The 24959-nt window shown below is 47.0% G+C and overlaps 1 protein-coding gene across 1 annotated transcript in view; it reads right to left on the reverse strand.

Annotated features, from left to right (window-relative positions):
• Nucleotides 1–24959, reverse strand: part of PDE10A (phosphodiesterase 10A) — a 226168-nt gene that overhangs the window by 92894 nt on the left and 108315 nt on the right. The window contains exons 4-6 of the mRNA XM_077761207.1: nt 21811–21839; nt 3479–3599; nt 2418–2467 (exon numbers count right to left, since the gene is read on the reverse strand). Coding sequence (XP_077617333.1) covers nt 2418–2467; nt 3479–3599; nt 21811–21839 — 200 coding nt within the window. The remainder of the gene's footprint in view (nt 1–2417; nt 2468–3478; nt 3600–21810; nt 21840–24959) is intronic.

Genomic DNA, 24959 nt, shown 5'->3' on the forward strand with positions numbered 1-24959 from the left:
GGCTTTGGGCAGGTCTCCCTCCCCCCACCCCGCACTCCCTCCCCCCCTGCATCCCCCTCCCCAGAAGTCCCCAGGGCAGGGAGACGCCAAGTGCCCAGCTGCCTGCGCAGAACGCACAGAAGGGAAAATGTGGTGAACAAGGCACAGTAGTAACCCCCAGGTGTCGGCCTTCACAAAGCATACGTTCTAGAGAAAGCCCAATGAACAAATCACCACACGAAGCACAGATGTACAATTACAGACGCAGCTAAGTTCTAGGAAGGAGAAGCATGAGACACTAAGGCTCAACAGAGTGAGATCTGGCTCAGGAAGGTCAGCTTAAGCTAGGACCTGGCCACGAACTCCGCTACCCCAGGCACACGGGGGCCAAGGAAGCAGGGACCCCAGAGAGAAGCGTGCAGAGGAAAACTCACGGCCCTTAGGAACAAGTAGAATAAAGAGCTGACTAACACCCGGATGGATGGAATATCATCCCCTCAATTAAGTGACAAAGGTAAAAGAACTAGAATCGACATACACAGAGCACGCTTTAGCTGCTGTAGACACCAAAGGTTTTTCTATGTCACATATTCCAGGAAGCTACTGCACGGAGGTCAAGGTGGAAACAAGCTTGCAAAAATAAACAAAAACCTGCAGCTGAGTGACTGAGAATGTGGGATTTCGGGATCTACACCCAGGCTCTCCAAGCCAAGAACTTCCTGAGGCTCCCACAGCCGGCAGCCCCCCGGGCTCCTGTTGCCTGCCTTTCTGACCTCTGACCCCCTCGCCCCCCTGACTCCACGCAGAGCAGAAGAGGGTCATCCCATGGGGCTGTCTCAGTGCCTGGCGCACTCATTGCTTTTTGTGTAAACAGTTAGAAAAGCTGACTCCAGCACCCAGGTTTCATCACAGAACTCAATGGTCCTAGTTTGGGTCACACATAGCTGTGACTGAAGCAAAGGGTCAGGCGGCACATAGCCAGCAGCCAAGGCCAAGCCCCGTGAATCGTCTGCAGGTCCCAGGGCCGTCGTGGCGGGACACACACTCTGCCGAGTGCACTGAGCTCACATACACACCAGTACGTGTTAAGCGTAATTGCAAATTCTACAGTAGTTTTGAAAAAAGAAGTCTTAATCTTAAGCCCAAAGTTTTTGACTTAATTTTAGTCCCAAAATTTTAGAAGTGTTTAGAACAAACAGGGAAGAGTGAGATCTATTTGTTATTGTAATAGCTTAGCCATTTACAAATACTGCCAGTGTCTGAAAAATCATTTAAAATTTTGGAAGCAGTAGTGATATCTGAAAAATTCAATTTAATAAAACCCTTGTCTCTGCACATGGAAGGTACTAGAAGAGATGCTGGGTGAATGCAAAGATTAGTAAGAAAAGGTCCTTGCCCTAAAGAGCTTCTAATCCTGTGACACACATTTTTACTACACAAGGGGAAAGAAGGGCTACAGAAAAGAAGAGGATCGATGATGGGTTCTATAAATCAGCCAGGAAATATTTTTGTGCAACTACTTTTCATCCTTTGCACTACTGTACTATTCAAGAGGACCATTAAACGTCTCAGAATACCTGTGTCTCTATTCCTATTAACGTTGTATATAATATAAATAGCACACATTTCAGTCACTCACGAACACAAGCATCACACTGCAAAAATAAACCCCAAATCTCAAATAACAATAACAATACCTAACATATAAGAAATACGCAGTAAAATTTTTTTGAATTTATTTATAAATGATTTCTAATATAGTTAACTTATGAATGTAATTCTCATGGGTTCAGAATATTCTTCTATGATGTTATGTGTGTGGTTTTAATATCGTAATAAAAATCAAACACCAGTGAGCTGCACATCTTGAAATACTTATGCGCGCTGCATTTGACAACGGGCTGTGCTCTGAGCGAGCTGAAAGAGAAACAGGCTCCGGCCTGTCGTACAGAACATGAACAGTCACCCCTGCCATGGTCTGAGCTACAGCCACGGCTGGGGTCTCCACGTGGTAACTCCGCCCCAGCACTGTTTCAGTGGCCTTAAAAGTTCTAAACACTCACATAAAAAATGCTCAACTTTTGTTCTTGTTTTATTCTGCTGCAGATAGTGTGTCGAAAAGGGCATGAGCTGTCCGTGACACCCCGGCCCACTGTGCCGAAATACCTTCTGAACAAAACAGTCTAGAAATGCCATTCGTAAGATAGAAGAACACTACAAGCCGAAACCAAAACAATGACTCTAGAATTTTATGCCCCAAAGTTGCCACGATGGTTAAATTTTTCAGCTGGCAATAAGTGTGTACAGAAACGAAGTACAAAATGAGCTGGAAGTACTTAATTGACAGGTATCTGTTGTTTGTGACACAGTTTATGTTTTTTACAAAGCTTGTGACATGTTCTTATCTACAGCACCAAAATCTAAATTCAGATACTTACATTATTGCACTCCCCAAGGAAATACAGTGCAAATCCGTCAGCTTTTGTGGCTGCCAAAGTAATAAAAAAGGAAGAAACTAATCTCAATGGAAGAACAGACCACGTATGAATTCTTTAAGGTGAGACCTCAGATAGGAATCTTGTGGAAGGGCTTGTTAACATAATTAATGGTCATGCAGTAAACTGAACAAACTATTTATGGCTTTATTCAACGACATAGAACATTTTCATTCATTATTTCTCAGCTATTGCAAATTTTAAGATGTGACATCCTCAAATGCATATAGAAGCCAATGTACTATGTAATAATGCATTTGTGAAACTTTAAGCATTACAACTATTGGAAAATATGTTTAAGAACTGTATTTAATTTTTAAAGTACTAAAAATACCAGACACGATATTCCTAATAAGAATCATCAGTATAAGCATCAACCAAAAAAGGATGATGTATATATCCACACAGCATCACTGAAGGGGACACGGCTTGGCTTTCCGAACACTGCTTCGGGGCCACGTGAAGGCTGTCCTCACAGCAGGGAACGACACGACTCCTGCAGGCTTGCCTAAGTGTAGACTCCCGCCTCGCCCCTCCTCATTCGCGCGGCCTCGGGTCAAATATTCGGCCTGCCTTTGCCACAGCTTCCCCATCAGAAAAGTGGTGATAATAGGATGTAAATCTGTCATGTCCCCAAATAAATTTAAAATGCTTTCTGTTGCTTAAAAATGAATGATTTTCCTTCGTAAAGATGTGATTTAATTCAACCAAACTACACTTTCCAAAGAAACTAGGCTTTATTTAGGAAGCAGATAGTATATTCCATTTACACATCTGGCAGATACTTTCTTTGAGACTGGATAATTGAGGAATTTTTAGGTTTGACTCATTCTGGTAGTTTCATAATAAAATATTTTCACTTCAAGCTCAGCCCAAGAATGGAAGTAAATAAGTGACTTGCATTTGCCTTGTAGTAAGTATATTACTTTTTCCATTTTCCACAACAGAATAAAAGGAACTTCAGTTCAAACGTTCTGCCAGAAGGAATAGAAAGCATTTCTTACCTATTTTAATGATGCTACTCAACTCATAGAGGAGGAGTTGATTGTCCCCACCTGTGTCCAGCCGCTGTTCGATGTAGCTGTTTAACTCATATACAACCCCCTGCATATTCGTATCTTGGTACTTTTAATAAAAAAAAGAAGAAAGAAAGAAAAAGAAAGGACATAATTAAATATAATAGAATAAAAGTTCCTTAATTTAAAAAGCATTTTGTTAATTATATAACTTCATATATATATATATATATATATATATACACTTTCTTTTATGCTTTTACACATTANCACTTATTTAAATATTATAATCTATCAAGAAATTGATTGTATATTAAAATTGCCATGAGGTAGGATTATTTATAGACTGTATGTTTATATTAAAATATCAAGTGTTACAAATTACAACTTTATTTCTAAAGTTTTATTTATCTATTCAGTAAAAGTAGTATGAAAGTTTGCTGACTGAATGAAGCACGGTAAGACACTAGAAATGTCAAGTGATCGGCATGGCGCTGGGTACAACGAAGTTTATTTTTCTCCACACCTGCACGGGTGGGGCCGCCACCCTAGCCTGATCCAAACCCGCCCCCCAGCACAGGAGGGGACATGACCAGCTAGCCGTCCCCTGGAAGCCCAAAGCTCTGGGCTGCACTGTGGTGGCAGGGACACCAGCAGCGGACGGGGTGTGGGGGGAGGTGGCTGCTAGACCTTAGCTACTCCAGCACAAGCTACCGCCGGGTCTTCTCTAATCACCGAAACGCTGTCTAACAAGCCTCCCACTACCAAGCTGGCTGCCCCAAGCCTGCTCTCCAAACAATCGCCTGGGTAAGTTTCATAAACAAAATAAGATTCTGTCAACTCCTGGCTTAAGATACTTCCCACCCCTTAGAATAACAGACTCCCCACGGGACGGCCTCTCACATTCTACAAAATGGGGTCGTTGTCTGCCTACGACACCTTCTCCAGCCAGCTTTCACTCCTAAACGTCTATTACTTGCCATTATTCTTTCTTCTTAAATTCCAGTATAGTTAAGGTAAGTGTCACATTAGTGTCAGGTGTACCATATCACGATTCGGCATTCCACACATCGCCTGGACCTACTTCCCCCATTGCCCAGCCCCGTCCGCGCTGGTAACCATCAGTTCGCTCTCTATAATGAACGGTCTGTTTCTTGGTTTGTCTTTCTCTTTTTTTCCTCCTTTGTTTTTCCATTTGTTTTGTTTCTTAAATTCCACACATGAGTGAAATCATATGGTATTTGTCTGTTGCTGACTAACTGAGCTTAGCAGAAGACTCTCAAGCTCCATCCATGTCACTGCACATACTTGCTGCTATTCTGATTGCTGTTCTCAATGAATGGCTGGGGAGTGAATGGATGTGAATGAATAAATGAAAGAGTGGATGAATCAATCACTCAATCATTCTGCACACAGCTACCGGCGATCCTGACAATCTACCACACACAGGCACTCCTCTGGACAGAACAGATGGAGGGAATTCACACGAGGAAGTGCACTAAACAGAGATGCTGGGCTCCCCATGCTTGTGCTGGGTGGGGAATATGTCCCAAAAGTGGCCAACACTTTTTCAGATGCAGCCGAAACACCAGACCTTCCTGGTCCATGCTAGCAGGGGTTTATTCTGGAAGACCTGTTTACCCATCTCCGAGCCGCATTAGCACAGACAACCCCTTCACCAAGGCTGTGAGAAATACGCCCCTGGGGGCGCACTGGCACGTGCGCGTAGGCCTGTGCTGTGGCCCAGGGAGGCCCATCCATCGGGGTCTCTGAACCCACTGGCGCCCGGACGGCAGAGCCACGCGGCGACAACAACATCCAGAATGAGGTGGGGGCACCTGGCATCCCGGCAGACCTGAAGCTGCCACCACAGTGACCCGGCCAGCAGGGGCTGCTTGGCCCCAGGGTCCCTGGACCTGGAACAGACAGGGAGGCCTGCTCTGTCTTCATCTGTCTACACAGAGGAGTTCTGCGTTTCACGAACACAAGTTGACCTGATTCTCCACAGCAAGTCAGAGCACCGGATGAATTCCAGGCTGGAGCCAATTCTCAGGCCCAGAATCTCCCGAACAAAGAAAGGGGAGATGGAGACCAGGTCTCCTGAAGGAAGGATCCGGATTCACAGCCGAACACTAGGAGCACAGATCCTCCTCTCAGTTCCAGAGGCCTGCGGCCACCTTTCTGGATGACTACATGGAGGAAGCAGAAACTGCCAGGCTTTCGGGGGACGGTGGGACATCAGCTCTACACAGACACTACTGTTTAGCGATCCAAACGCCACTCCTGTGTCCTGGGCAGAGGGGCAGCAGACGGCAGGTGAGCCCCAGAGCTGTGGCTCAGGTCTGTCTCGACAGCGAGCCCCGGCTGGTTTGCAAACACCGTGGGAACTACAGTTCGGGAACACAAATTTGGAATAGGTGTCCTTAGGCACGGACAGAGTTCTACCCTGAAAGATCCTCACTGGAAGGGGGTGAAGGCGTGAGACATTCAGGAATCTGGAGCAGAAGCTTCCCCCGTAGAGAGAACAGCAGAAAGGAACCAACGCACATGACCCTGAAGCATCAAAACAAAGGCCCACCAGCAGGCATCCTCACGCTTTAACACCGACTGCAGAGCGCAGACGCCACTCTCAGACCCTGACCCAGAGCGGCCCCTCCGGGAGGTGTGTGCCGCCTACCGCCTCTGCTGGGCCTCCTGTCTTGGGGTCGTGGGGTCCGCGTCCCTGCCCCTGTAACCTGAGCCCCTCCCTGTTCTGCCGCACAGCGAACCAGGCCACCCACGGCCTCCTCTGGGACCCTGTATTGCTAACACCGGATCAGCGTAATAGTGCGTCGGAAGTTCCCGGTCACCGTCTGGTGGTAGATGCTGTCCGAGTCCTCTTCCGTGTAGACTCCTGGGTGACAGGGTGAGCCCGTAGACACTGTCACGAGCGCTCTGAACTTGTGATGCCGACAAGGCATGGTAGCCTCATGGGGGCCGTTCCTCTACTGTCTGTGAACAAGATCCTATTCGACGACTGCCAGTTTTGAGGAACTCCAGAGAAAAGACTGTGTTCTAACATGCCCTCTCTCTCTTCCTCACCAGTAATTAGAAGCATTTGCTTTCTGTTTTCCCCCTAAAGTCCGGGGAAAGAGCTTCTCTGAGACTGGGGCTGACCCAGAGGCAAGCGAGGCAAAGACAAGTAAAGAGAGCAGGTCATGGCGACAGAGTTCGAGCCCCCAGATCCGGACCCACAGAAACCATCCTGCCCAGACACACAGAGTTCATGACCAATTCAGTCCGTGAACACTTCTTTCTTCCTCTGCGGAGGCTGACGGTAGCTGCTCTCAGCTGGGGCCTCAGTCCCCCAGAGGAGGCGTCCCTATAAACGTGACACGCACGCAGACTCCTCTCTCCGACAACACGCCTCCGAGAGTGCAGCCGGTACGGAGACAGGGGGGTGCGGCAGAGAGGGACGAGCGCTGCCCCCCACCTCCTCCGGGCGGGACGGGGGTCACCCACCTCGAGAACAGGAAGGCATCCGCAACACAAGCAGTCTATCGTGGGGTCTCCTTTCACCGCACCTCGGAGCTTTTGTTTTCCCACTTGTCAAACAAGGAGGTTGAAGTGCATAGCCTTTAAGATACTTTTCAACACGCACAGTCTGTGATAATCCATGACCCTGGATTTTAATTTCATGGTTAGGCTTCAAATTCTAATCGTTAACCCAGTGGATGGGTTAGTACACCCTGGTGCCTTCGATTGCTAATGATGATCATATCCTAAGAGCAAAGTGTTCTATCGTGGTTATTCTTATGTATTAATGTACCATCAAGTCTCCAATATGAAAGCCCTATCTACACAGTGAAGATTATTCACAATGCCCAAGTGGTCTGTCAACAGATGCCTTTATCAAGAAATTGCCATACACACAATGTATGTATGTAAATTAGATTATATGTAGTATTAGAATATTATTCAGTCCATGGGGTGTCTGGGTGGCTCAGTCAGTTACAGGTCCGACTTCGGTTCGGCTCGGGTCATGATCTCACTATTCATGAGTTTGAGCCCCTGTGTCGGGCTCTGTGCTGACAGCTCAGAGCCTGGAGCCTGCTTCGGATTCTGTCTCCCTCTCCTTCGGCCCATTCCCTGCTCACGCTCTCTGTCTCTCTCTCTCTCTCTCCCTCCCTCAAAAATAAACATTAAAAAGAAGGTCAGTCCTAAATAAGAAGGAAATCCTGCTAATTTGTGGTAACACAGATGAAACTAGAGGACATTATGCTAATTAAAATAAACTAGACACAGAAAGACAAACACTGTATTCTCTCACTTTCATGTGGAATCTAAAAGGCCGACCTCACAGGAGTAGAGAGCACACAGGCAGGTGGCTGGGGCTGGTGGGGGGGGACGTGGGGAGAAGACAAAGGTTACAAACTCTCTGGTAGGAATGCGAACTGGTGCGGCCCCTGTAGAGAGCAGTCTGGGCTCCACAAAATACTCAGAATACAACTATATGATCCAGTCATTCTACCTCTGAGTGTTTTACCCAACGATCATGAAAACACTAACTTGAAAAGCTATACGCACCCTTAATGCTCACAGCAGCACCCTTTACGGCAGCCAAAGCGTGGAAGCAGCCCAAGTGTCCACAAAACGGTGAAGGGACAAAGAAGGGGTGGGGTCTGCACAATGCGAGGTCGCTCAGCCATGAGAAAGGGTGAGCGCTTGCCATCTGCAACAATACGGATGGATCTAGACGGTATTGTGCTAAGGGAAGTCAGTCGGAGAAAGACAAATGCCATATGATTTCGTTCATATGTGGAACTGAACAAACAAAACAAAAAATGAAAAAAAGGAACCAAAACCAGACTCTGACATACAGAGAACAAATTAGTGGTTGCCAAGAGAGAGGTGGGTGGGGGGTGAGTAATAGGTGACGGGGATTACGGAGTATGTGTGTTGTGACCAGCACTCAGTAATATACAGAACTGGTGAGTCACTGTATTTTACACCTGAAACTAATGGAACACGGTCAATTACACTGGAATTAATTTTTTTTTAAAAGAAGATGATCATTTGAAAAAGAGAGAGAGGAATTTAGAGATTAAAACAGACAAAGAGACATACCAATCCAATGCCACATGTAACCATTTAAGGATCCTGATTTGAAGAAAACAACTTAAAAAGAATCTTTTCAGACAGTTGAGGGAAACCGAATATGGCCCAAATATGAAGATACTATTGCTACGTGAGACTGTCAGGCATGCAAATGGCATGTAATTGAGGTTTTTTGTAAAAAATGTCATTTCCCATTAGAAACCTATACAGAAGTCTTTATGGTTGCAATTACATGATGACAGATTTGCTTTAAATGACACCAGCGATCAAATATGGGAGGGAGGGGTTCCTGGGGGGCTCAGTCGGTTAAGCTTCTGACTTTGGCTCAGGTCATGATCTCATGGTTTGTGGGTTCCAGCCCCACGTCGGGCTCTGTGCTAACAGCTCAGAGTCTGGAGCTGCTTCTGATTCTGTGTCTCCCTCTCTCTGCCCCTCCCCTGCTTGTGCTCTGTCTCTCTCTGTCTCTCAAAAAGAAATAAATGTAATTTAAAAAATTTTAAAAAGGGGAGAGATGTGTGACTGAAACAGGAATAGCCAAATGGCCATCACTGAGGCCAGGTGGCAGGTATGCGGCACTCAGCATGCAAGTGTCTCTTCTCTTATGTAGAGAAAACGTCTGTACAGGAAAGGAAGTTAAATGTAAAGACAAGAAGAAAGCGGAAATAGGCCCGGGGAAGCACTGATCCCCCCACCGCTCATTTACTCAGCAGCAGTCCTGTGTCCTACGTCCACAAATGACAGACACAACCCTGGGTGAGTTTAAGAAAGCAACGTATGTGACTGCGGCGTGGCCTTCAGCAGGTACGTGAGAAGCCAGCGTCCTCCAGGACGTCACTGCACATTCGTGATTCCTTAACTTCTGCACAGATACATGTGACATACTAAATATACACATAGAATTAAAAAGGTAGGAGATAAAAGAGTTCTGGGGCCAGACGTGCAGGACGGCGCTGGAACGAAGCTGCTGGGGTGCAAACTGGAAAAACACAGGCAGGAGACCTTCTGCGTCCTCACTGCACACCCCAGCCCTGCGGGGGAGGGCTGTGTCCGTCACCTTGACCGCCGGGATCACTTCACACGCACACGGGTATCAAAGCAGCATGTTGCACACTAATGTATACACTGAAATCTGTGCAGTTCTTTCTCGTTTGTCAAAAAGAAAATATAATTTTTAAATGAAATGCTTTTTAAAAAAATAATAAACATCCCAGTAACAACAACAAAATAATTATGACGATGAGAAAGGACACAGAATGTTTAATCTCTCTGTAAAATCTCTCCATGGTCCTTCTGAATCAGTCCTTGCCCCCGAGGCTACCAGGGTGGGGACTTCTTTCCACCGCAGCTTAGCCTTGCAGCTCGTTAGAAGGCCATCGAAACAGACCCAGACGGCGTGTCCTGTTTTGAACCCCGGTTCATCTGCCTGACATGGTATCATGGAGACTCGCCCGCTGCCGTGTCCCAGTGGCCTGTCCCTTCCACCGCTCGCAGCTGCTGCTGTGTGCGCGTCTGTTCTGCCGCAGCTGGGCCTGGGGGATGCTTACGCCCTCCAGCTGCGGGCTCGTGTGAATGAGGCCACTGTGGACGTCTCCGTGTGAACCCCAAAGAACACAGAGGTCTTTCTGTGAACGCGGGCTCTCAATCATCTTAGGCAGATCCGTGAGAGTGAAATTCATGGGTCAAAAAGTAAATGTGTGCTTAACTTTACAAGAAACCGCCAAGCCCTTTAGGGTGCTGCATGTGAAGTATGGTTATCGAAGAGATTTAGGTGTGAGATTAAAGTAGGTTGTAAACAGAGGCCACTCTGTCACACACGCACACCGCTGGCAGGAAAGTTCTAACCAAGAATGAGCTCTCACAGGGAACTTACAGAAGGCTGTGGGCCTCAAAGGCAAAGAGAATGGGGGAGTAGGCAAGAGGGGGCCACTGACCCTTTTATGGAAAAAAAAAGCTTTAAAATCCAAGTAGGGGTGCCCGGGTGACTCGGTCAGTTATGCGCCTGACTCTTGGTTTTGGCTCAGGTCAGGATCTCACGGTTTATGAGTTCGAGCCCCGTGTTGGGGCTCTGCTGACTTGTGTGGAGCTTGCTTGGGATTCTCTCTCTCCCTCACTCCACGTTTTTCTCTCTTTCTAAATATAAATAAACATTTAAAATATAAAAGAAGATATCGACTTGTGACAACATCTAGGACAGAAGACACTGGTATGACTTGGACGGCAGCCACCCTGAAGGACGCCCATCTGTGTGCGTGGGGTGCGCCCACAGCGCGGACCCTAAGGACCTCCGCACAAGACCAGTGACTGCGTGTGCCGAGTGCAGACGTGCAGGCACCGGGCTTCGAGCGGCACAGGCAGTACTGAGAAAATGACACACGCGTGACATACCCCAGCCAGCAAAACCTCCGGGTCCCTCCCCACACGGCTGGGCCCCGGGTCTCCTCTCCCTTCGGAGGCGATGCTCCATGACACGGCCGTCTATGCTCGCTGCCTGCAACTTCTGTCCCCTCACGCTCATGCCCGTGGCTCCCAGGAGACACTCTCTGTGACGTCACCAGTGATGGGGCGTGTGTGACGTTAGCCTGCTGCCTGTCTCTGGAGGGGAATGTCCTCGGCCCTGCCACACGCTTGGGACCCTGCTCTGCCATCTCCCACGTCACGCCTGTGACTGTTCTGTCGCAGGGCCGGTCACCGTTCCCTTCTCCAACCACACCCGCACCCTGCGTCATCTCCTCCAGCCTCACGTGTTACATCCCCTCCCTGGGCTGCGGTTCCCAAATCACTCCTATTTCTAAGAAATCTCTGATTCGTATCCTGATTCGCTTCATTCACCCAAACTCCACACTCAGACCCCCGACCACCTCCCTAACAGCCCTGTCCAGAAACCTCTTAGGTCTCAGGCAGCACGTCCGATCCTGAGCACCTGATGACCCCCACCGCCCATGTACCAGCAGCGGGTCCCCCCACAGGCCGGGCCGACCCACCGCCCAGCACGCCGCCTCCTGTTTGACAGCATACGCCTGAGTTAACCAGCTCCACCTTCCAAGCACACCCATCGGTGCAGGCACCGCTCCCCACCTCCATTATCACTACCCTGGCGCAAAGCACCTTCGTCTCTCTCTCTCTTTTTTAAATGTTTATTTACTTTTGAGAGACAGAGAGAGACCGAGTGTGAACAGGGGAGGGGCAGAGAGAGAGAGGGAGACACAGAATCTGAAGCAGGCTCCAGGCTCTGAGCAAGCGTTCAGCACAGAGCCTGACGCGGGGCTCAAACCCACAAACTGCGAGATCATGACCTGAGCCGAAGTCGGACGCTTAACTGACTGAGCCACCCACGTGCCCCTAGAATCTTCATCTCTGGCAGGATTACTGCACTAACCTCCTCACCATCACCCTTGGCAATGAAAAATTACTCATTTAAAGTGTTGCGGAATTTATTTGCTTAGCATTTCTACACTTAGGTTTGCATTAGTAAAAGTGGTTGATAGTTTTTTTCTGTTGTGTATAAGGCTCTAACTTTCATGTCAGGAATAAACTTCCCTCCTTGAATGAGTTCTTACCCTAACTTTTCAAAAACATACTTTATATTATGTAGGAGATTTCTTCTCTTTAATGTTTGGTGGAATTATCCAGGAAAGCTTTTGAACATCATGCCATGTTAGGTGCTTTTAACTAACTTTTCAGATTTTTTTCATCAGCTAACAGTATATTTAGGTTTCTAAAGTCTTCTTCAGTTTTGATGACTTAGAATTTCCTCAAGTTGGCTATTATATCCAAATTTTCAAATGTATTAGTATATAGTATTCCCTCTTAAGTTATTCATAATTTCCCTGTTTATAGTTATATTACCTTTCTGATTCCTTAATTAAGGTTCGTATTTTATGTCTTGGGTAGCCAAAGAGCCTATTTTTACTGATCCATTTAAGAAAATGTTGCATTATTCTTCAATGCAAAATATTTTGCATTATTGATCACATCTATATTTTAAATCGTGGACCATTCATTTCTTCTCTTATTAATTACCCCCTCCTCTGCTTTTTTAAAGTTTTTGGTGTTCTAATAAATGAACACAAGAATATAAATTTTCATCCTATTTTGGCATCATCCTGTAAATTTGGTTGATTTTATCCCCACTTACATTTGAGACTTTGAAAAATTATTTTTTAAAAGGTCACCAAGATATATAGTGGCAAAGCAGGAATTCAAATCTAAGTGTGATTTACATTTACACTGGGATCAGACGCGCTCTTTTAAATGTATCACAACAAAAGGCACAGAGATTCAATTCACATGAAAGGAAAACAGTTATTTAACTATGGAAAGGTGCTTATTTGCTTTAAATAAAAATATTAAAACAATGTCACTGCCATTTATACAGAAGAATTTGTATAATTGCTAATTTAATTTAGCTAAAATGAAAGCATAAGCTGGAAAAGTGAGTTGATAAATGTGTATTAAATAAGTATTAAATGCCATAAATTATGTCCGTTGGCCTACTAACCTCAGATCCTAGCATTTTTCCTTAGGAAGTATTTCATAAGAATAAAACTGCCAGGGCGCCTCAGTGGCTCAATCAGTTAAGCATCCAACTTCAGCTCAGGTCATGATCTCACGGTTCTTGAGTTCAAGCCCCATACCATCCAACTTCATTTCAGGTCATGATCTCACAGTTTATGAGTTCGAGCCCCATATCAGGTGAGCTCAAGCCCCACTTCGGGTGAGCTCAAGCCCTGCTTTGGGCTCCGCACTCTCTTTCCCTCTCTCCCTCTCTCTCTCACATGTGCTCTCTCTCTCTCAAACATGAATGAGTAAATAAATATATAAATAAAATAAAATTGCCATACACATAAAGATAATAAGTCTCTGACAAATTAGAAACAATCTAAAGATCCAATGATCCAACCATAAGAAAGTAAAATAATACCATAGAGAAATTCGGTGGGAGGGTTTCAGTCACTAAATATAATATTAGACTGAATAACACAAGGAACTTCTTACAGAATAATGCAAACTAAAACACCAAAAATCACAACTGTATGTGCACTGTAACTACTACTGTGTAAATTTGTGCACATGAAAAGACCAGAAGGAAATCTTCGTAAAAGCTTTCACTGATGGCATTAAGGTGATCTTAATATTATTTCAGAAGCATAGTTCTGTTTTTTTCCAAAATGCAAGTGTACATGATTTTCAGCAAATGAAAGCAGCACTGGGTGAAGTAGATGCCAAAAGGATCAAAAGCACAGCTGTTAGAAAAGCCTTTGCAAAGAAAGTTAAGAGCACGATACTCAGCCTCAAACACAGAAATAAGAGACACTGACATACAAGCTAGCAAACAAAAGCGGATTCTATCAAATAGCCTGAGTCTTCTCATAAATAGTGTCAGCTATAATTTAAGAATGATGGAGACAAGGTTAGGGTTCATGATTCAGAGAGGAGGAAAAATCCTGAACACCTACCACATAAAAGAAGCTTACCAAGCAAAGGGGAACAGTACCCCCAGCTTAGCAAAAGCAGCTAAGGCTAAATGGAGGCAAATAACACAAGCAAACAGAAATGGAGACTTTCAGAACATGTTATTGATAGTGTTTTTCCTAACACTGCTGCAGTTTGCTCTCAGAAAATTCCACTCACAGAAAAATCAAGTGCATATCATAGTTATCTGGTCAGTCCTTTAATGACTTCACAAGGCTCACATACTTTTAATTTCCAGGTCATTCGCTCATTTCACACAGTGTCATGCCATGCCCTCTCTCAAACAGATTCATACCATAACTCTGGAGACCCTGAATTCTCACAGTCAAGGCACACAGTCAAGTCAGCTGGTGGTCAAGTTTTACCTCCAGTCACATGATGTAGTTGGTTATCCCAATCCTCTTCTTCATGCATGCTTTTTGAGAGAAGACACGTTTGAATCATCCACCCTAGGTTTTACGCATCATAAGAGAACAGTCGATTAAGGAAACACTACCATCCAACCCCGCAGGGTCCAACACTCTTGTTGCAAAATGTCGAGCAAAAACAACGTTAAGTTGCAAAGAAGAAAGAATATAGATAGTACAAATACAAACAAAAGCATTGAACAGCAGGGAGAAAATTCCTTATATGAAATGACCAACCCATTCCTCAAAACAAATGCTCAGTTTTATATAAATGCTTTCCCTTCGATGTGAAACTGAGCACTGCTCTTACACTTTGAATTTGGAGTAAATGCATTTAGAAGTAAAGTAATCGATCTTACTCAACTTCCTGTTAGGTTGAGTGAGTCCAAACACAACTGTTAGCATCTATCATATTCAGACGTGCCTCTTACCGCCTAAACTTCTGACTATTACAAAGGAGTATGGCTTCAAACAAATAAAACTAGATTCTATAAAGAAAAGGTTTGAATAAATCTCTGACAGTGAAAGGAACAAATAGAAAAACCAAACCAAAGCAAAGCAAGGGGTGGAGGGGAGAGGGAGGGAGGGAGGGAGAGAGAGAGAGGGAGAAAGTTGGCAAATGTCTGCAGGCTACCATTTTTCAGTGCTTCCGTCACATCTTAGAAAGCTACTCCACACGGCTACCAACCTGACTCACTGCCCCTTCCTCCCTCCCTCCTTCCTCTGAGCCCTGGAACTCATCGTCTGTCAAGAGCAAACCCTCTTTCTTCTTAAACTCCTCTGAGAGGAGAAACTGTTTACCTTTTTGCCCGCACTGAAAACCTTCCTTTCCTCCTGATCACACCGCTTCCTATACTAAAGCTGATTATCACCTCATGCAAAATTAAGCTGTAGGATGTATGATTGCAGGTATTGAGCAGAGAATGCAGAAATTCTTAATAAATACAGTAATAGATATTTTATAAATAGGAGCAAAAGACTCTCCCAGGAAAAGCAATTATTTAAAAGTTGTGATTCTACTATAATCTTTCCCCTCTCACTTTGTCAAGAACTAAAGATAAAAACAGAGAAACTGGGCAACTGCAGTGGCCACATGCCACCAGCTTCAAGGTGACATTAAACCAGGGAAACCAAATTGAAAACAGTCACCAGGGGCTTACTTAAAATTCCCCGTCTCAAGAAACGGTGCGGTCACCTGAAGTTAATGACAAATGCTCTGGAGAAATTAGTGGCACAGGATGCCAACCGCGGGCAGCGAGCAGGGACCGTGAGCTCTCTCCGCTTATGCAGCAGGGCCCGTACTTAGAAATACACTGAGCAGAGATCCATGGGGACCAGGATTCACTAACATAATTGAGCGTTCCTTCAATTTTACAAAAACACTGGATGTAGTCATCGTCGTACTGTTTACCAGGCCAGGTTAAAATGAAAACACTGCAAGAAATCTTGATTCTAGTGCAGCAATTTGTTTCAGTTAACCTTTAGACAAGTGAAGAGAGAAATCTCTCCTGCGGGAATGTCCGCCACTCTGTTTGCTCCCTGTTCTCCTGGGTCAGCTCCTACTGAATTTGTGTCCTTGAACCTCACCGGCTGGCCTTCCAACACATTTCCTAAGAGGAGTCTCTCAACATGCACACTTAACGGGATGCAGATAGGAAATTCTACCTATGACCACCAAACCTAACATCATTCGAGGATAAACCAACATAAAAAAATAAGCCAACAAATGACCTCTTAACCTATACAACAATAAGAGAAAAAAAGAAAAACTGCCAAAAATATGCAAGGTGTTGGTATTACACAGGTATACCCAGGGTAAAGCTAATTTTAGGTTTCGTGAGAGAAAATATGCGCAAAATGAGTTTTAGGAAAGCATCTGCTTCCAAAACATTAAAGAATTAGTAAGAATTTATCCTTGATGTCAAAAGGCACACTGAAATGAAGAGACAGAACCAAAATACAGAAGGAATTTTAATTAAAAAGGGCCACTGTAAATTGAAGCATAGTTAGCAACAGTACAGAACAGAATTATGCTGCCGACGTCCAGGTCAAAGATGCAGATGAGGGGTTCTTCTAGAACACAGGAGGAGAACGGGAGAGGAGGAAGACTGGATATTTGGTGACTTGAGGAGAACAAAATAAAAAGGACAGCACCCCGGAGCCAAGGACGCAGCAACCAAACATGCCAACTAAAGCAGGGCTTGTAACATGGACTGAGAAACCTCACCGGGTGCCAGGCTAAATTAACAAAGCGAAAACATTTACATATAACCTAGTAAAGGGTAATGAATTCCAACAGCAAATGACAGTTTGCTAAATATTCAGAAAAGAAAATAACAACGCTTACAAGGAAAAAAGACAGGATATAATGGAACATACCCACAGCATTTTGAGGGACAAAGAAGATACCCAAGAATTCTAGACCAAACTAGAATCCGGTGTGTCCTAACAACTCGGCATCCAAATACACTCCTTTTCTTGATATTTTCTCTCCCTTTCCTTGTCTTCAATGTTTTGACTCATAAGCTGGAACCACTTCAACAAGAGCAACAATAGTAATAACACAAGAAAAGATGACTCGTGCTCATTAGATGAAAACGAATGACACACAGGGCTGACAGCACAGCTCTGTGACCTGGGCTTCCCTGCACTCAGCGCCAGCCTGCTGGCCTCCCTCCGTCGCGCACTGAGCGCTGCCTCCGTCCCCGCCTCTGCACCTGCTGTGCCGTCTGCCTGGAAGGCTCTTCCCTGCCCCCCACCCCCCCAGCAAGGTTCATGGCCTCACGTCTCTCTTCTGTCCGTCCCCAGTCACTGCCCCCGTGAGCCACGCCTGGGGGCACGTGCATGCCCGCCCAGCCCGACACCCTGTAGCCGGGCTCTGTCTCTACGCACCCACTACCACGGGACCCAGGGCACATGTTACGTCCCTGTGGGTCCCGACTCCACCCCGCACTGATGGGGGCAGGGTGCTGGGAGGAGGTGGTGTCCAGTCTCTTCCTGGATGAGCCCAGAGGAGTGGGGATCGGTCTCTGCGTGGCGAGTGAGTGACGATGTGCGACGGGAAGAACAGAGCCGACTGGACAGGCTATGCCGACCTTAGCGAGGCATTTGACGCAGCGTCTACATTCCTCTTGTGGGTGAGATCTCCACATGCAGCACTGCCCGATTTGCTTAATAAACTGAAAAGGGGCCACAGGAAAACAGCTTGGAGAAATGACTCAAATCTGCAGCTTTCAGAGAAACAAAGTTAGGAAGCAGAGCTAAGTCCGAAGCTTTCCTCAGAGTGCCGGGATGGTTCCAAACCAGATAAAATGGAGCTTAAATAAAGGTACAGTCTTCCAGTTAAGTTGGTTTTTTAAAATCTGGGACAAAGAACTTTCCTCGGTTCTCTTCACCTCACTGACTCTTGCAGGCCTTCTCCACGGAACAACGGAGTGTCCAGAGTTTAGAGCTCTGGCCCTTTTCCTCCACAAACTCCCCCGGTCATGTTGTTTCGTCCGCCGGCGCCGTGACACAGACCTGCAGGGACATCCCCACCTCTGGCCAGGACCTTTCCTCCTGGCTCGGCAGTAGAAGCACCGTCAAACCGTCTGCTGTGTGATGCCCGGGACGCCCAGTGTCTCCAGCCTCACCCCCCATGCATCCTGTGCCCCCCACTACTAAGGACAAACTTTATTCCACCAAGTGCTCACACCAAACAAGCCGGGAGTCGCTCCTGAGCCCTGTCTTCTGGCACCATCACACAAAGCCTGTGAGCTCTTGCTTCCTCTTACGCCCGACTTCTGCTCACACTCCACGGTTAAAGCCCTTGCTCCGGCCATCACCGCCCCCTGCCGGCACACCGAGACTGCCGCCAGGCCCTCTGTGCCCACGCTCTCTTCCCTGTGAACACTCTCAGCCCAGCGAGCCCCTAACATTTAACTTAGACCGCGACCCAGGGAGTGCCTGGGTGGCTCAGTCGGGTAGGCACCCAACTTCGGCTCAGGTCATGATCTTGTGGTCTGTGACATCAAGCCCCCGCGCTGGGCTCTGTGCTGACAGCTCAGAGCCTGGAGCCTGCTTCGGATTCTGTGTCTCCCCCTCTCTCTGCCCCTCCCTGCTAGTGCTCTGTCTCTCTCTCTGCCCCTTCCCTGCTTGCACTGTCTCTGTCTCAAAAATAAACATTTAAAAAAATTTTTTAAGTTAGACTGTGACGCAGTCATTTCCAATTGTTCTCAGAATTCCCCCCCAAAGCCTGTGCAGTGAGTTCCCAGGCCTGAGCCCGGCTTCTACTCCAACCCCATCCCCCACGGGCCCCAGTTCNGCTCCAGCCACAGTGGCCTACTTCAAGGCCTTTGCCTCTTCCTTCTCGTTTCCTTATTCCCTCCGGTCTCTGCTCAAGTGTCAACATTTCAAATAAACTCCTCCGCCCACCGTCTGTCTACAAGAGGCCAGTGAGTGCACTCCAGGGCCGCCACCGCCCTCTATCAGCATATTCAGCCCGTCTCTTCTTTGTACTCATCACAGAACTCAGCACGGCCTCCGGGGCCACCGCCCCCCGCCCCCACCCGTGCACATGAGGAGAACCGGATCACTGTTGGGCTCAGCACTCTCTCCCCAGCACCCGGGACAACGCTTAGCATGTCAATGCTCAATTACGATCTGTCAATCTGTCGACTGAATGGCAGGTGAGGAGGAAGACAGGGAGAGAGGGGGCGAGGGAGAGAAAGAGGAGGAGAGAGATGAAGGGTGGAAGACTTAAGGGACCTGGCTTCACATACAAACTCTTGGGTTTACCAAAGGATCAGCAACCAGAAATGTCACGTAGTTTCTTTAGAAAGTGAACTGTCCCTTAAAACACTGTTTCCAAGGAGTCATCCGTCCTGCCTCACGGTATCAGCGCCCGGCCACATTGGGTCCGTAGTGTCAAGTCACAGCTGCCACCTTCTAGAAACGTACTGATAACGTAGCCTTGGTCCAAAGGTCGTCAGCCCAGACGCTGAGGAGGCACCGTGAGAAAGTGTTTTGAAAGTATGTTTCACCAGAAGAGAGAACACAGCCTCTCTGCTCGAATCCGCTCTGGTGGGGTAAGGCGGTGGTGGCTGTGTTATCGCCTTGCTACCAAACTCAAAACCACACTAACAGTAAAAAGGAAAAAGACAAAAAATCCATACTAACAGATGACAACTAAGCAGAGGGTGTCTGGCCCTAAGTGAGAAAGTACCCACAAAATCAGAACTGCCGGGGGCTGTAACAATCGCCCTCATAAAGAACAGGATTTCTGACAACGGATGTTCCCCAATGGAAGCCCAGCGGCGTTGCTGTCTACCACCAGGTTCCACAAGGTTCCACCAGGCTCCTAAACCTTAATTTCAATTTAAAACGATGGCACACGATTACAGAAACCAAACTCTGAGCATCGGTCAGAAACCTTGATATATCACCAGAAAAACAACAACAACAACATTTTAAAGACCTTGGCAACTGGTACTATTCTAGACGATCAGCTCATATATTTAGTATTTCTCAGCTGGAGATCTACTTTCTCAAATCTGAGCATCAAATGAGAGAAACTTATAAAATAATAACAAAGAGTAATGTCTATGTATAGTTTTGTCATCATTTTTAATGGCTTTAAAAACAGTATGTGGCACTGCCTGCACACACAGCGTCTCGTCTCTCTTCGCCCAGAAAGGAGGCGGGTGGCACGCTGAGGGTGACGTGACACTGTCATTATCTGAACCGAGGTGTCTTGCAGCAATAGTTTGTGTAAGTAAAATATACAGAAATATAGTCAGGAACAAAAGTCCACTCTTCATCTATACAACTGTTCTACCCAAACATAACCTAGTTTAAATTTAAAGCAGTGGGATGCCATTGCAAAATCAGTTATGGCACCATGGCAGAAAGTTTCTGTATTTGGGGACACTGGGGGCAAAGAAAGAATGTTTCAGAGACGAGGGGACAGAGTCAACGTCCTGACATAAGCGAGGCCAGAAATACAAGTCTAATTGTTGTCAACGGAATAGAGTGTCGGGAAAACGCACGGATTGACTACAACGACCATCTCTTTTGGGCATTCCTTTCCCCACCTCCCTCAAGACAACAAGAGAATCTGAAATTTCTTCAGAACTGTAAATGTTAAACTGAGGTTAGCGCTCCTCACAGTTTGAGTTACAAACAGAAAAGGACTACGAATGACAAAGTTGCAGTTTTCTTCCCACTGCCCTTGATCTACCAAGGGCTGCTTCAGGGCTGTGAGATGACAGCGACACCCCAACAGCTTATGACCCGGCCGCGCTCGCCTGTCACAACCCCCTCTTTACCCTCAAAGCATCACTTTTCAGCCTTCGCCGCCACTCCCAGGGGCTGCAGAGTTTCCAGGCTGGCCCTTCCGGCCCCTGATACACCCTGAAGCACCCAGACTGGGGACCCTTCCACTCGTACAGGCCTGCAAAGGTTGCTATGGACAGAGGGGATTGCGCCCAGTCCCCAGCAATGGCCTGGTCATTTCAGAGCTTCCTTTCTTCAGATTTTCAAGAGCAAAGGAATACACCTGCGCATGTGACCCCACGAACAGTACCTCAGTTTGTATTTTATAATAGCGATGTCTCACCTCTGGTTGCGTCCAATGCAATTCAAACCAATTATTTTCACTATTTAATCCACGTTTAAGGTCTTTATCATATACATAATAGTTAATTAAAATACTTTTATATGAAATTCATTCTGACTCTGTAGTACCAAGCACAGTATGCTAAGTGCTTCCAGTACTCACGCCCCATAGACTTTCAAGTTTGCTAGGTCTCTTAAAGTTCACACGAAGTCATTTCTCCTGGACGTGAAAACGGTGCATTTAATGTTTCCTAAAAGTACTGAGGAATGTCGTGTCTTGAACACACAAGTGGTCCCCTTCTGTTCTCCCCAAATGAAGGTGCATGACCTCAGAGGTAGGGGTGTGGCAGGTAACAGGCACTGGTCCAGCCACTTCGGGGGAGTGTGCGGAGGGGGCCTCCATCCGGGCTGGGGCAGCCTGCTGCCACGCAGGGGATGCTGGCTTGGTCGGTGTTGGCTTCTCTTACGGTTTCTTAAGAGACCTGGTCTTGCCATGCAGCCTCTCAGTGTCTAGTGCTGGCAACTTGTTCAGAAACCCCACAGGCGTGTGGAGCCAGACAAGACACAGCTGTCGTTGTGTGTGGTTTGGGGGCCTTGGGTTTACAACCACTAATGAGCGATGCGCCGGAGAGGACACACTGTGTTCATCATTACTTTTCTAGAACTTGAACGTGTTAGAACACTGAGGAAACGTATACGAGTGTTTACTTCCTACACTGTGGTGGCAGGAATTACAGTCGCAGTACTTACCCTGCTGACTTCCTTAGGAGCCGATTCATCTGGGGGGAAAGGAAAAGGAAGGGGAAAAACACAATTAGAAACTCTGAGTAGCTTCTGAAATACAGAATATGTCATTCACTCTCAATAAACTAGGAAGCCGTGTTGCTATGCTTCCTCTTACAAAATCTAAGAATTTGGCTTCAAAAACCTGTCAAGTAAAGGTTACACATAATAGAGCTAGATTTCCATGTAAAGCTTGGAGGGAAGTGAAATACCACAGGCCATTTCCGAGACTGCCTTGTTTGAGGCTCTGAGCCCGTAGTGCCTGCAGACGATTTCCTAAATGCCACAGCCACGCAGACATCACAAGTGACCCTTCACATCTGTGCTGCGGGTTAATGACAGCATTTCTTACTTGCTGGAGGAAGACACGCCCCCGCACGGCACCCTGGTCGAGGCACGAAAGACCCCCGTCAACAGCACCGCTCTGCACCGTGGGGCCCGGGCGCCGGGGGCCTGCCAGGCCAGCCTACCAGCTGTGCTTCCCGTAAAGGGAGACTGACAGGTGGGTGGCGCCCGGTCAGGGTGAGACCCTCAGAAGGGCTCTCCCCGTGGGGCCGGCTACACGACCAACAGGGGACGAGACACAAAGAGGCCAAAACTCTGCTCAAGGTCGCTGGTTCTGACCCTTGGCATGTGCATGTGGCCCTCACGGAGACTGACTGGACCAGAGCCTTCACTGGGAGGCCACCTTTAGCTCAGTGCTACTGCTGTGCGTGTCCCCATCAAACCCAGTCTAGCCAGCACCATGTGCACACGGGACCCGCCGCAGAGCCCGTGTGTGCCCTTCCTCTAGAGCGCAGCCTAACTCATGCCGACACTGACAAAACCACGTCCCCCGAGTTCAAACACGGTTGTGATTCTCCTTCTTTCAACATCCTCGCTAAGTAAACTGCTGAGTTGTGTTTTCTTTCTTCTAATCTTTCTCCAATTTGCTGCTTGCCACCATTTCCACAGATAACACCAAGTCTACTGCCAAATCACTTATCAACTGGTGGCCTCCAAACTGGCCACTGAATCCGGTATGTGCCCTGGCAACCAAGCCACACACACACACACACATGCACGCAAGCACGCAGGCATGCACGTACACACACACACACACAGCCATGCACACGCAAACTGGCACGTGCGCACATGCACAAAGGAACGTGTGCACACACACACAACCAAGTACACACCCATGCATGCAGGAACACATACATGCACGCATAGAGCCACACACACACAAGGAGGTACACACACGTACACGCATATAGCCAGGCACACACACAGCCAGGCACACACAAAGTGCGCACACGCACACAGGAATGTGTGCGCACACACACAAGTAGGTACGCACGCATAGAGCCACACACGCACAAGCAGGCACACAGACACACGCATGCATACAGCCACACACACACACACATATGCACAGAGAAACATGCGCGCGCACACACACATACAGCCACGCACACACCGGTCCTGTCCCTCAGATATTTCAGAATGTAAAGGAAATTGGATTTCAAAGCTGGCCACATCATGGCTCCACCTGGAGCCGTTGAGAAATTACCAAGCTTGGTACGAGTTGGGAGCAGACGTTCGATGAACAGCCCTTATTTTCGCATTACTGCATTAATACACACTTGTTCATGTGCTGCTTCTAACTGTTGCCTAGTGACCTGAGGACCGCAGCTGACTTCCCCGAGAACAGCCCTGAGCATGTTACAGGAGAAGCATCCACGCGGCCTTCCACACGGAAACCCCGACGCAGCAGCGTTCCACCTGCTCGACTCCGGACCCTTACCTCTCCTAAACCCTCCTGGAGGGGGGAGGGACTGTTTGATCATTACAACAAATTTATTAACAGATTCTAAAGTTACAAAGGCTTATATATTTTTAATTTTATCGAAGACATCCAGTAAGTATGGTGACGACCAAACGTCCCGTGGATTAAGAAGCGCATAATGAAAAGCAGCAGTTGTAGAAAGGGTTACTCTCAGGACCAAACGGCGTTCCCACCTGTGGCTCCTCCACACTCCCCGGTCATCACTAACATCTGAATGCTGGTTCAAATGTACCTTCGCTCTTTCCTTTAGTCTGCCCAACGCTTCTCAAACGTGAGTGTGCATAAGGCACTCATGCGGCATGTATTTACAAAAACCAACTATTTTTTTCCTTTAGGGGCAATTTAAAGTATTTGAAAGAAAAATTTTACCTATAGCTGGTTTCTAGGGTTTCCACCATATGCACGATTGACAAAGGCACCTCTATCTGTTCCTCCAACTTAGAAGTCAAGTTTTGTTAAATGAATGTCACATCTATTATACTTGGGGAGTGTGGTATTTTAGCTGAAGAAATTAACAGGCACAGCGAAATCTGCTAGGATACGGGATCCTGCTTCCTCTTTCCTGTATGTGGACTCTTCATTTAGTTGAACTCTCTTGTCCAAAGAAAATGCCCGCATGTGGAAGAGAGCTCCTGGAATGTCTCACCTGCCGAGGGGCGGTGCCACGGGCAGGGACCAGGGGCTCAGGGCGGGGTCCACCCTCTGAAGCCTGCCCCCGCAGTTAACTGCTTTGGACAAGCTGGCTGACTCCTTTCACCACCTTGCAAGTCTGAACTGAAAGAATATCCTGCTGATACAACTGGATTCTGAACCACCACCTTTCCCACAAAGACAGTTTCAAAGTAGGAGAGCAGAAAATCACCCCAACCTCCTCACGCAAAGCATTTCGGGATCGCAGGGGACGAGCCCAGGGCTCAGACTGTCTCCTGAGAGCCCATAACTGCCATATCTCTGTGTACTTCCAACACGCGCTGAGGACCGAACTGTTGTGACCACAGGTCACACGGTTCAGCAAGAGATCTTGTTTTAAAATGAAAGGCATTGGGGATCATGGAAAAGTAAGAAACTGCCATCGATGCAAGATTTTGAATAATTCATGAGCATCAAATTAGTAACAAAAATGTTCACAACAGCAGACACAAATTTCTGTGCGGCTTTAGGGGTTCAATTCACATTTGTTTATTCAACAAATATGCGCCACGGACTCATTATATCCAGGCATGTGTCCTTGTCTTCAAGGAGCTCACACTCTGGTGGGGTGAATAAACAAGAAAACAAGATGAATTTC

Source organism: Crocuta crocuta, unplaced genomic scaffold, assembly GCF_008692635.1.
Source record: "Crocuta crocuta isolate KB4526 unplaced genomic scaffold, BGI_CrCroc_1.0 scaffold455, whole genome shotgun sequence".
Taxonomy (NCBI): Eukaryota; Metazoa; Chordata; class Mammalia; order Carnivora; family Hyaenidae; genus Crocuta; species Crocuta crocuta.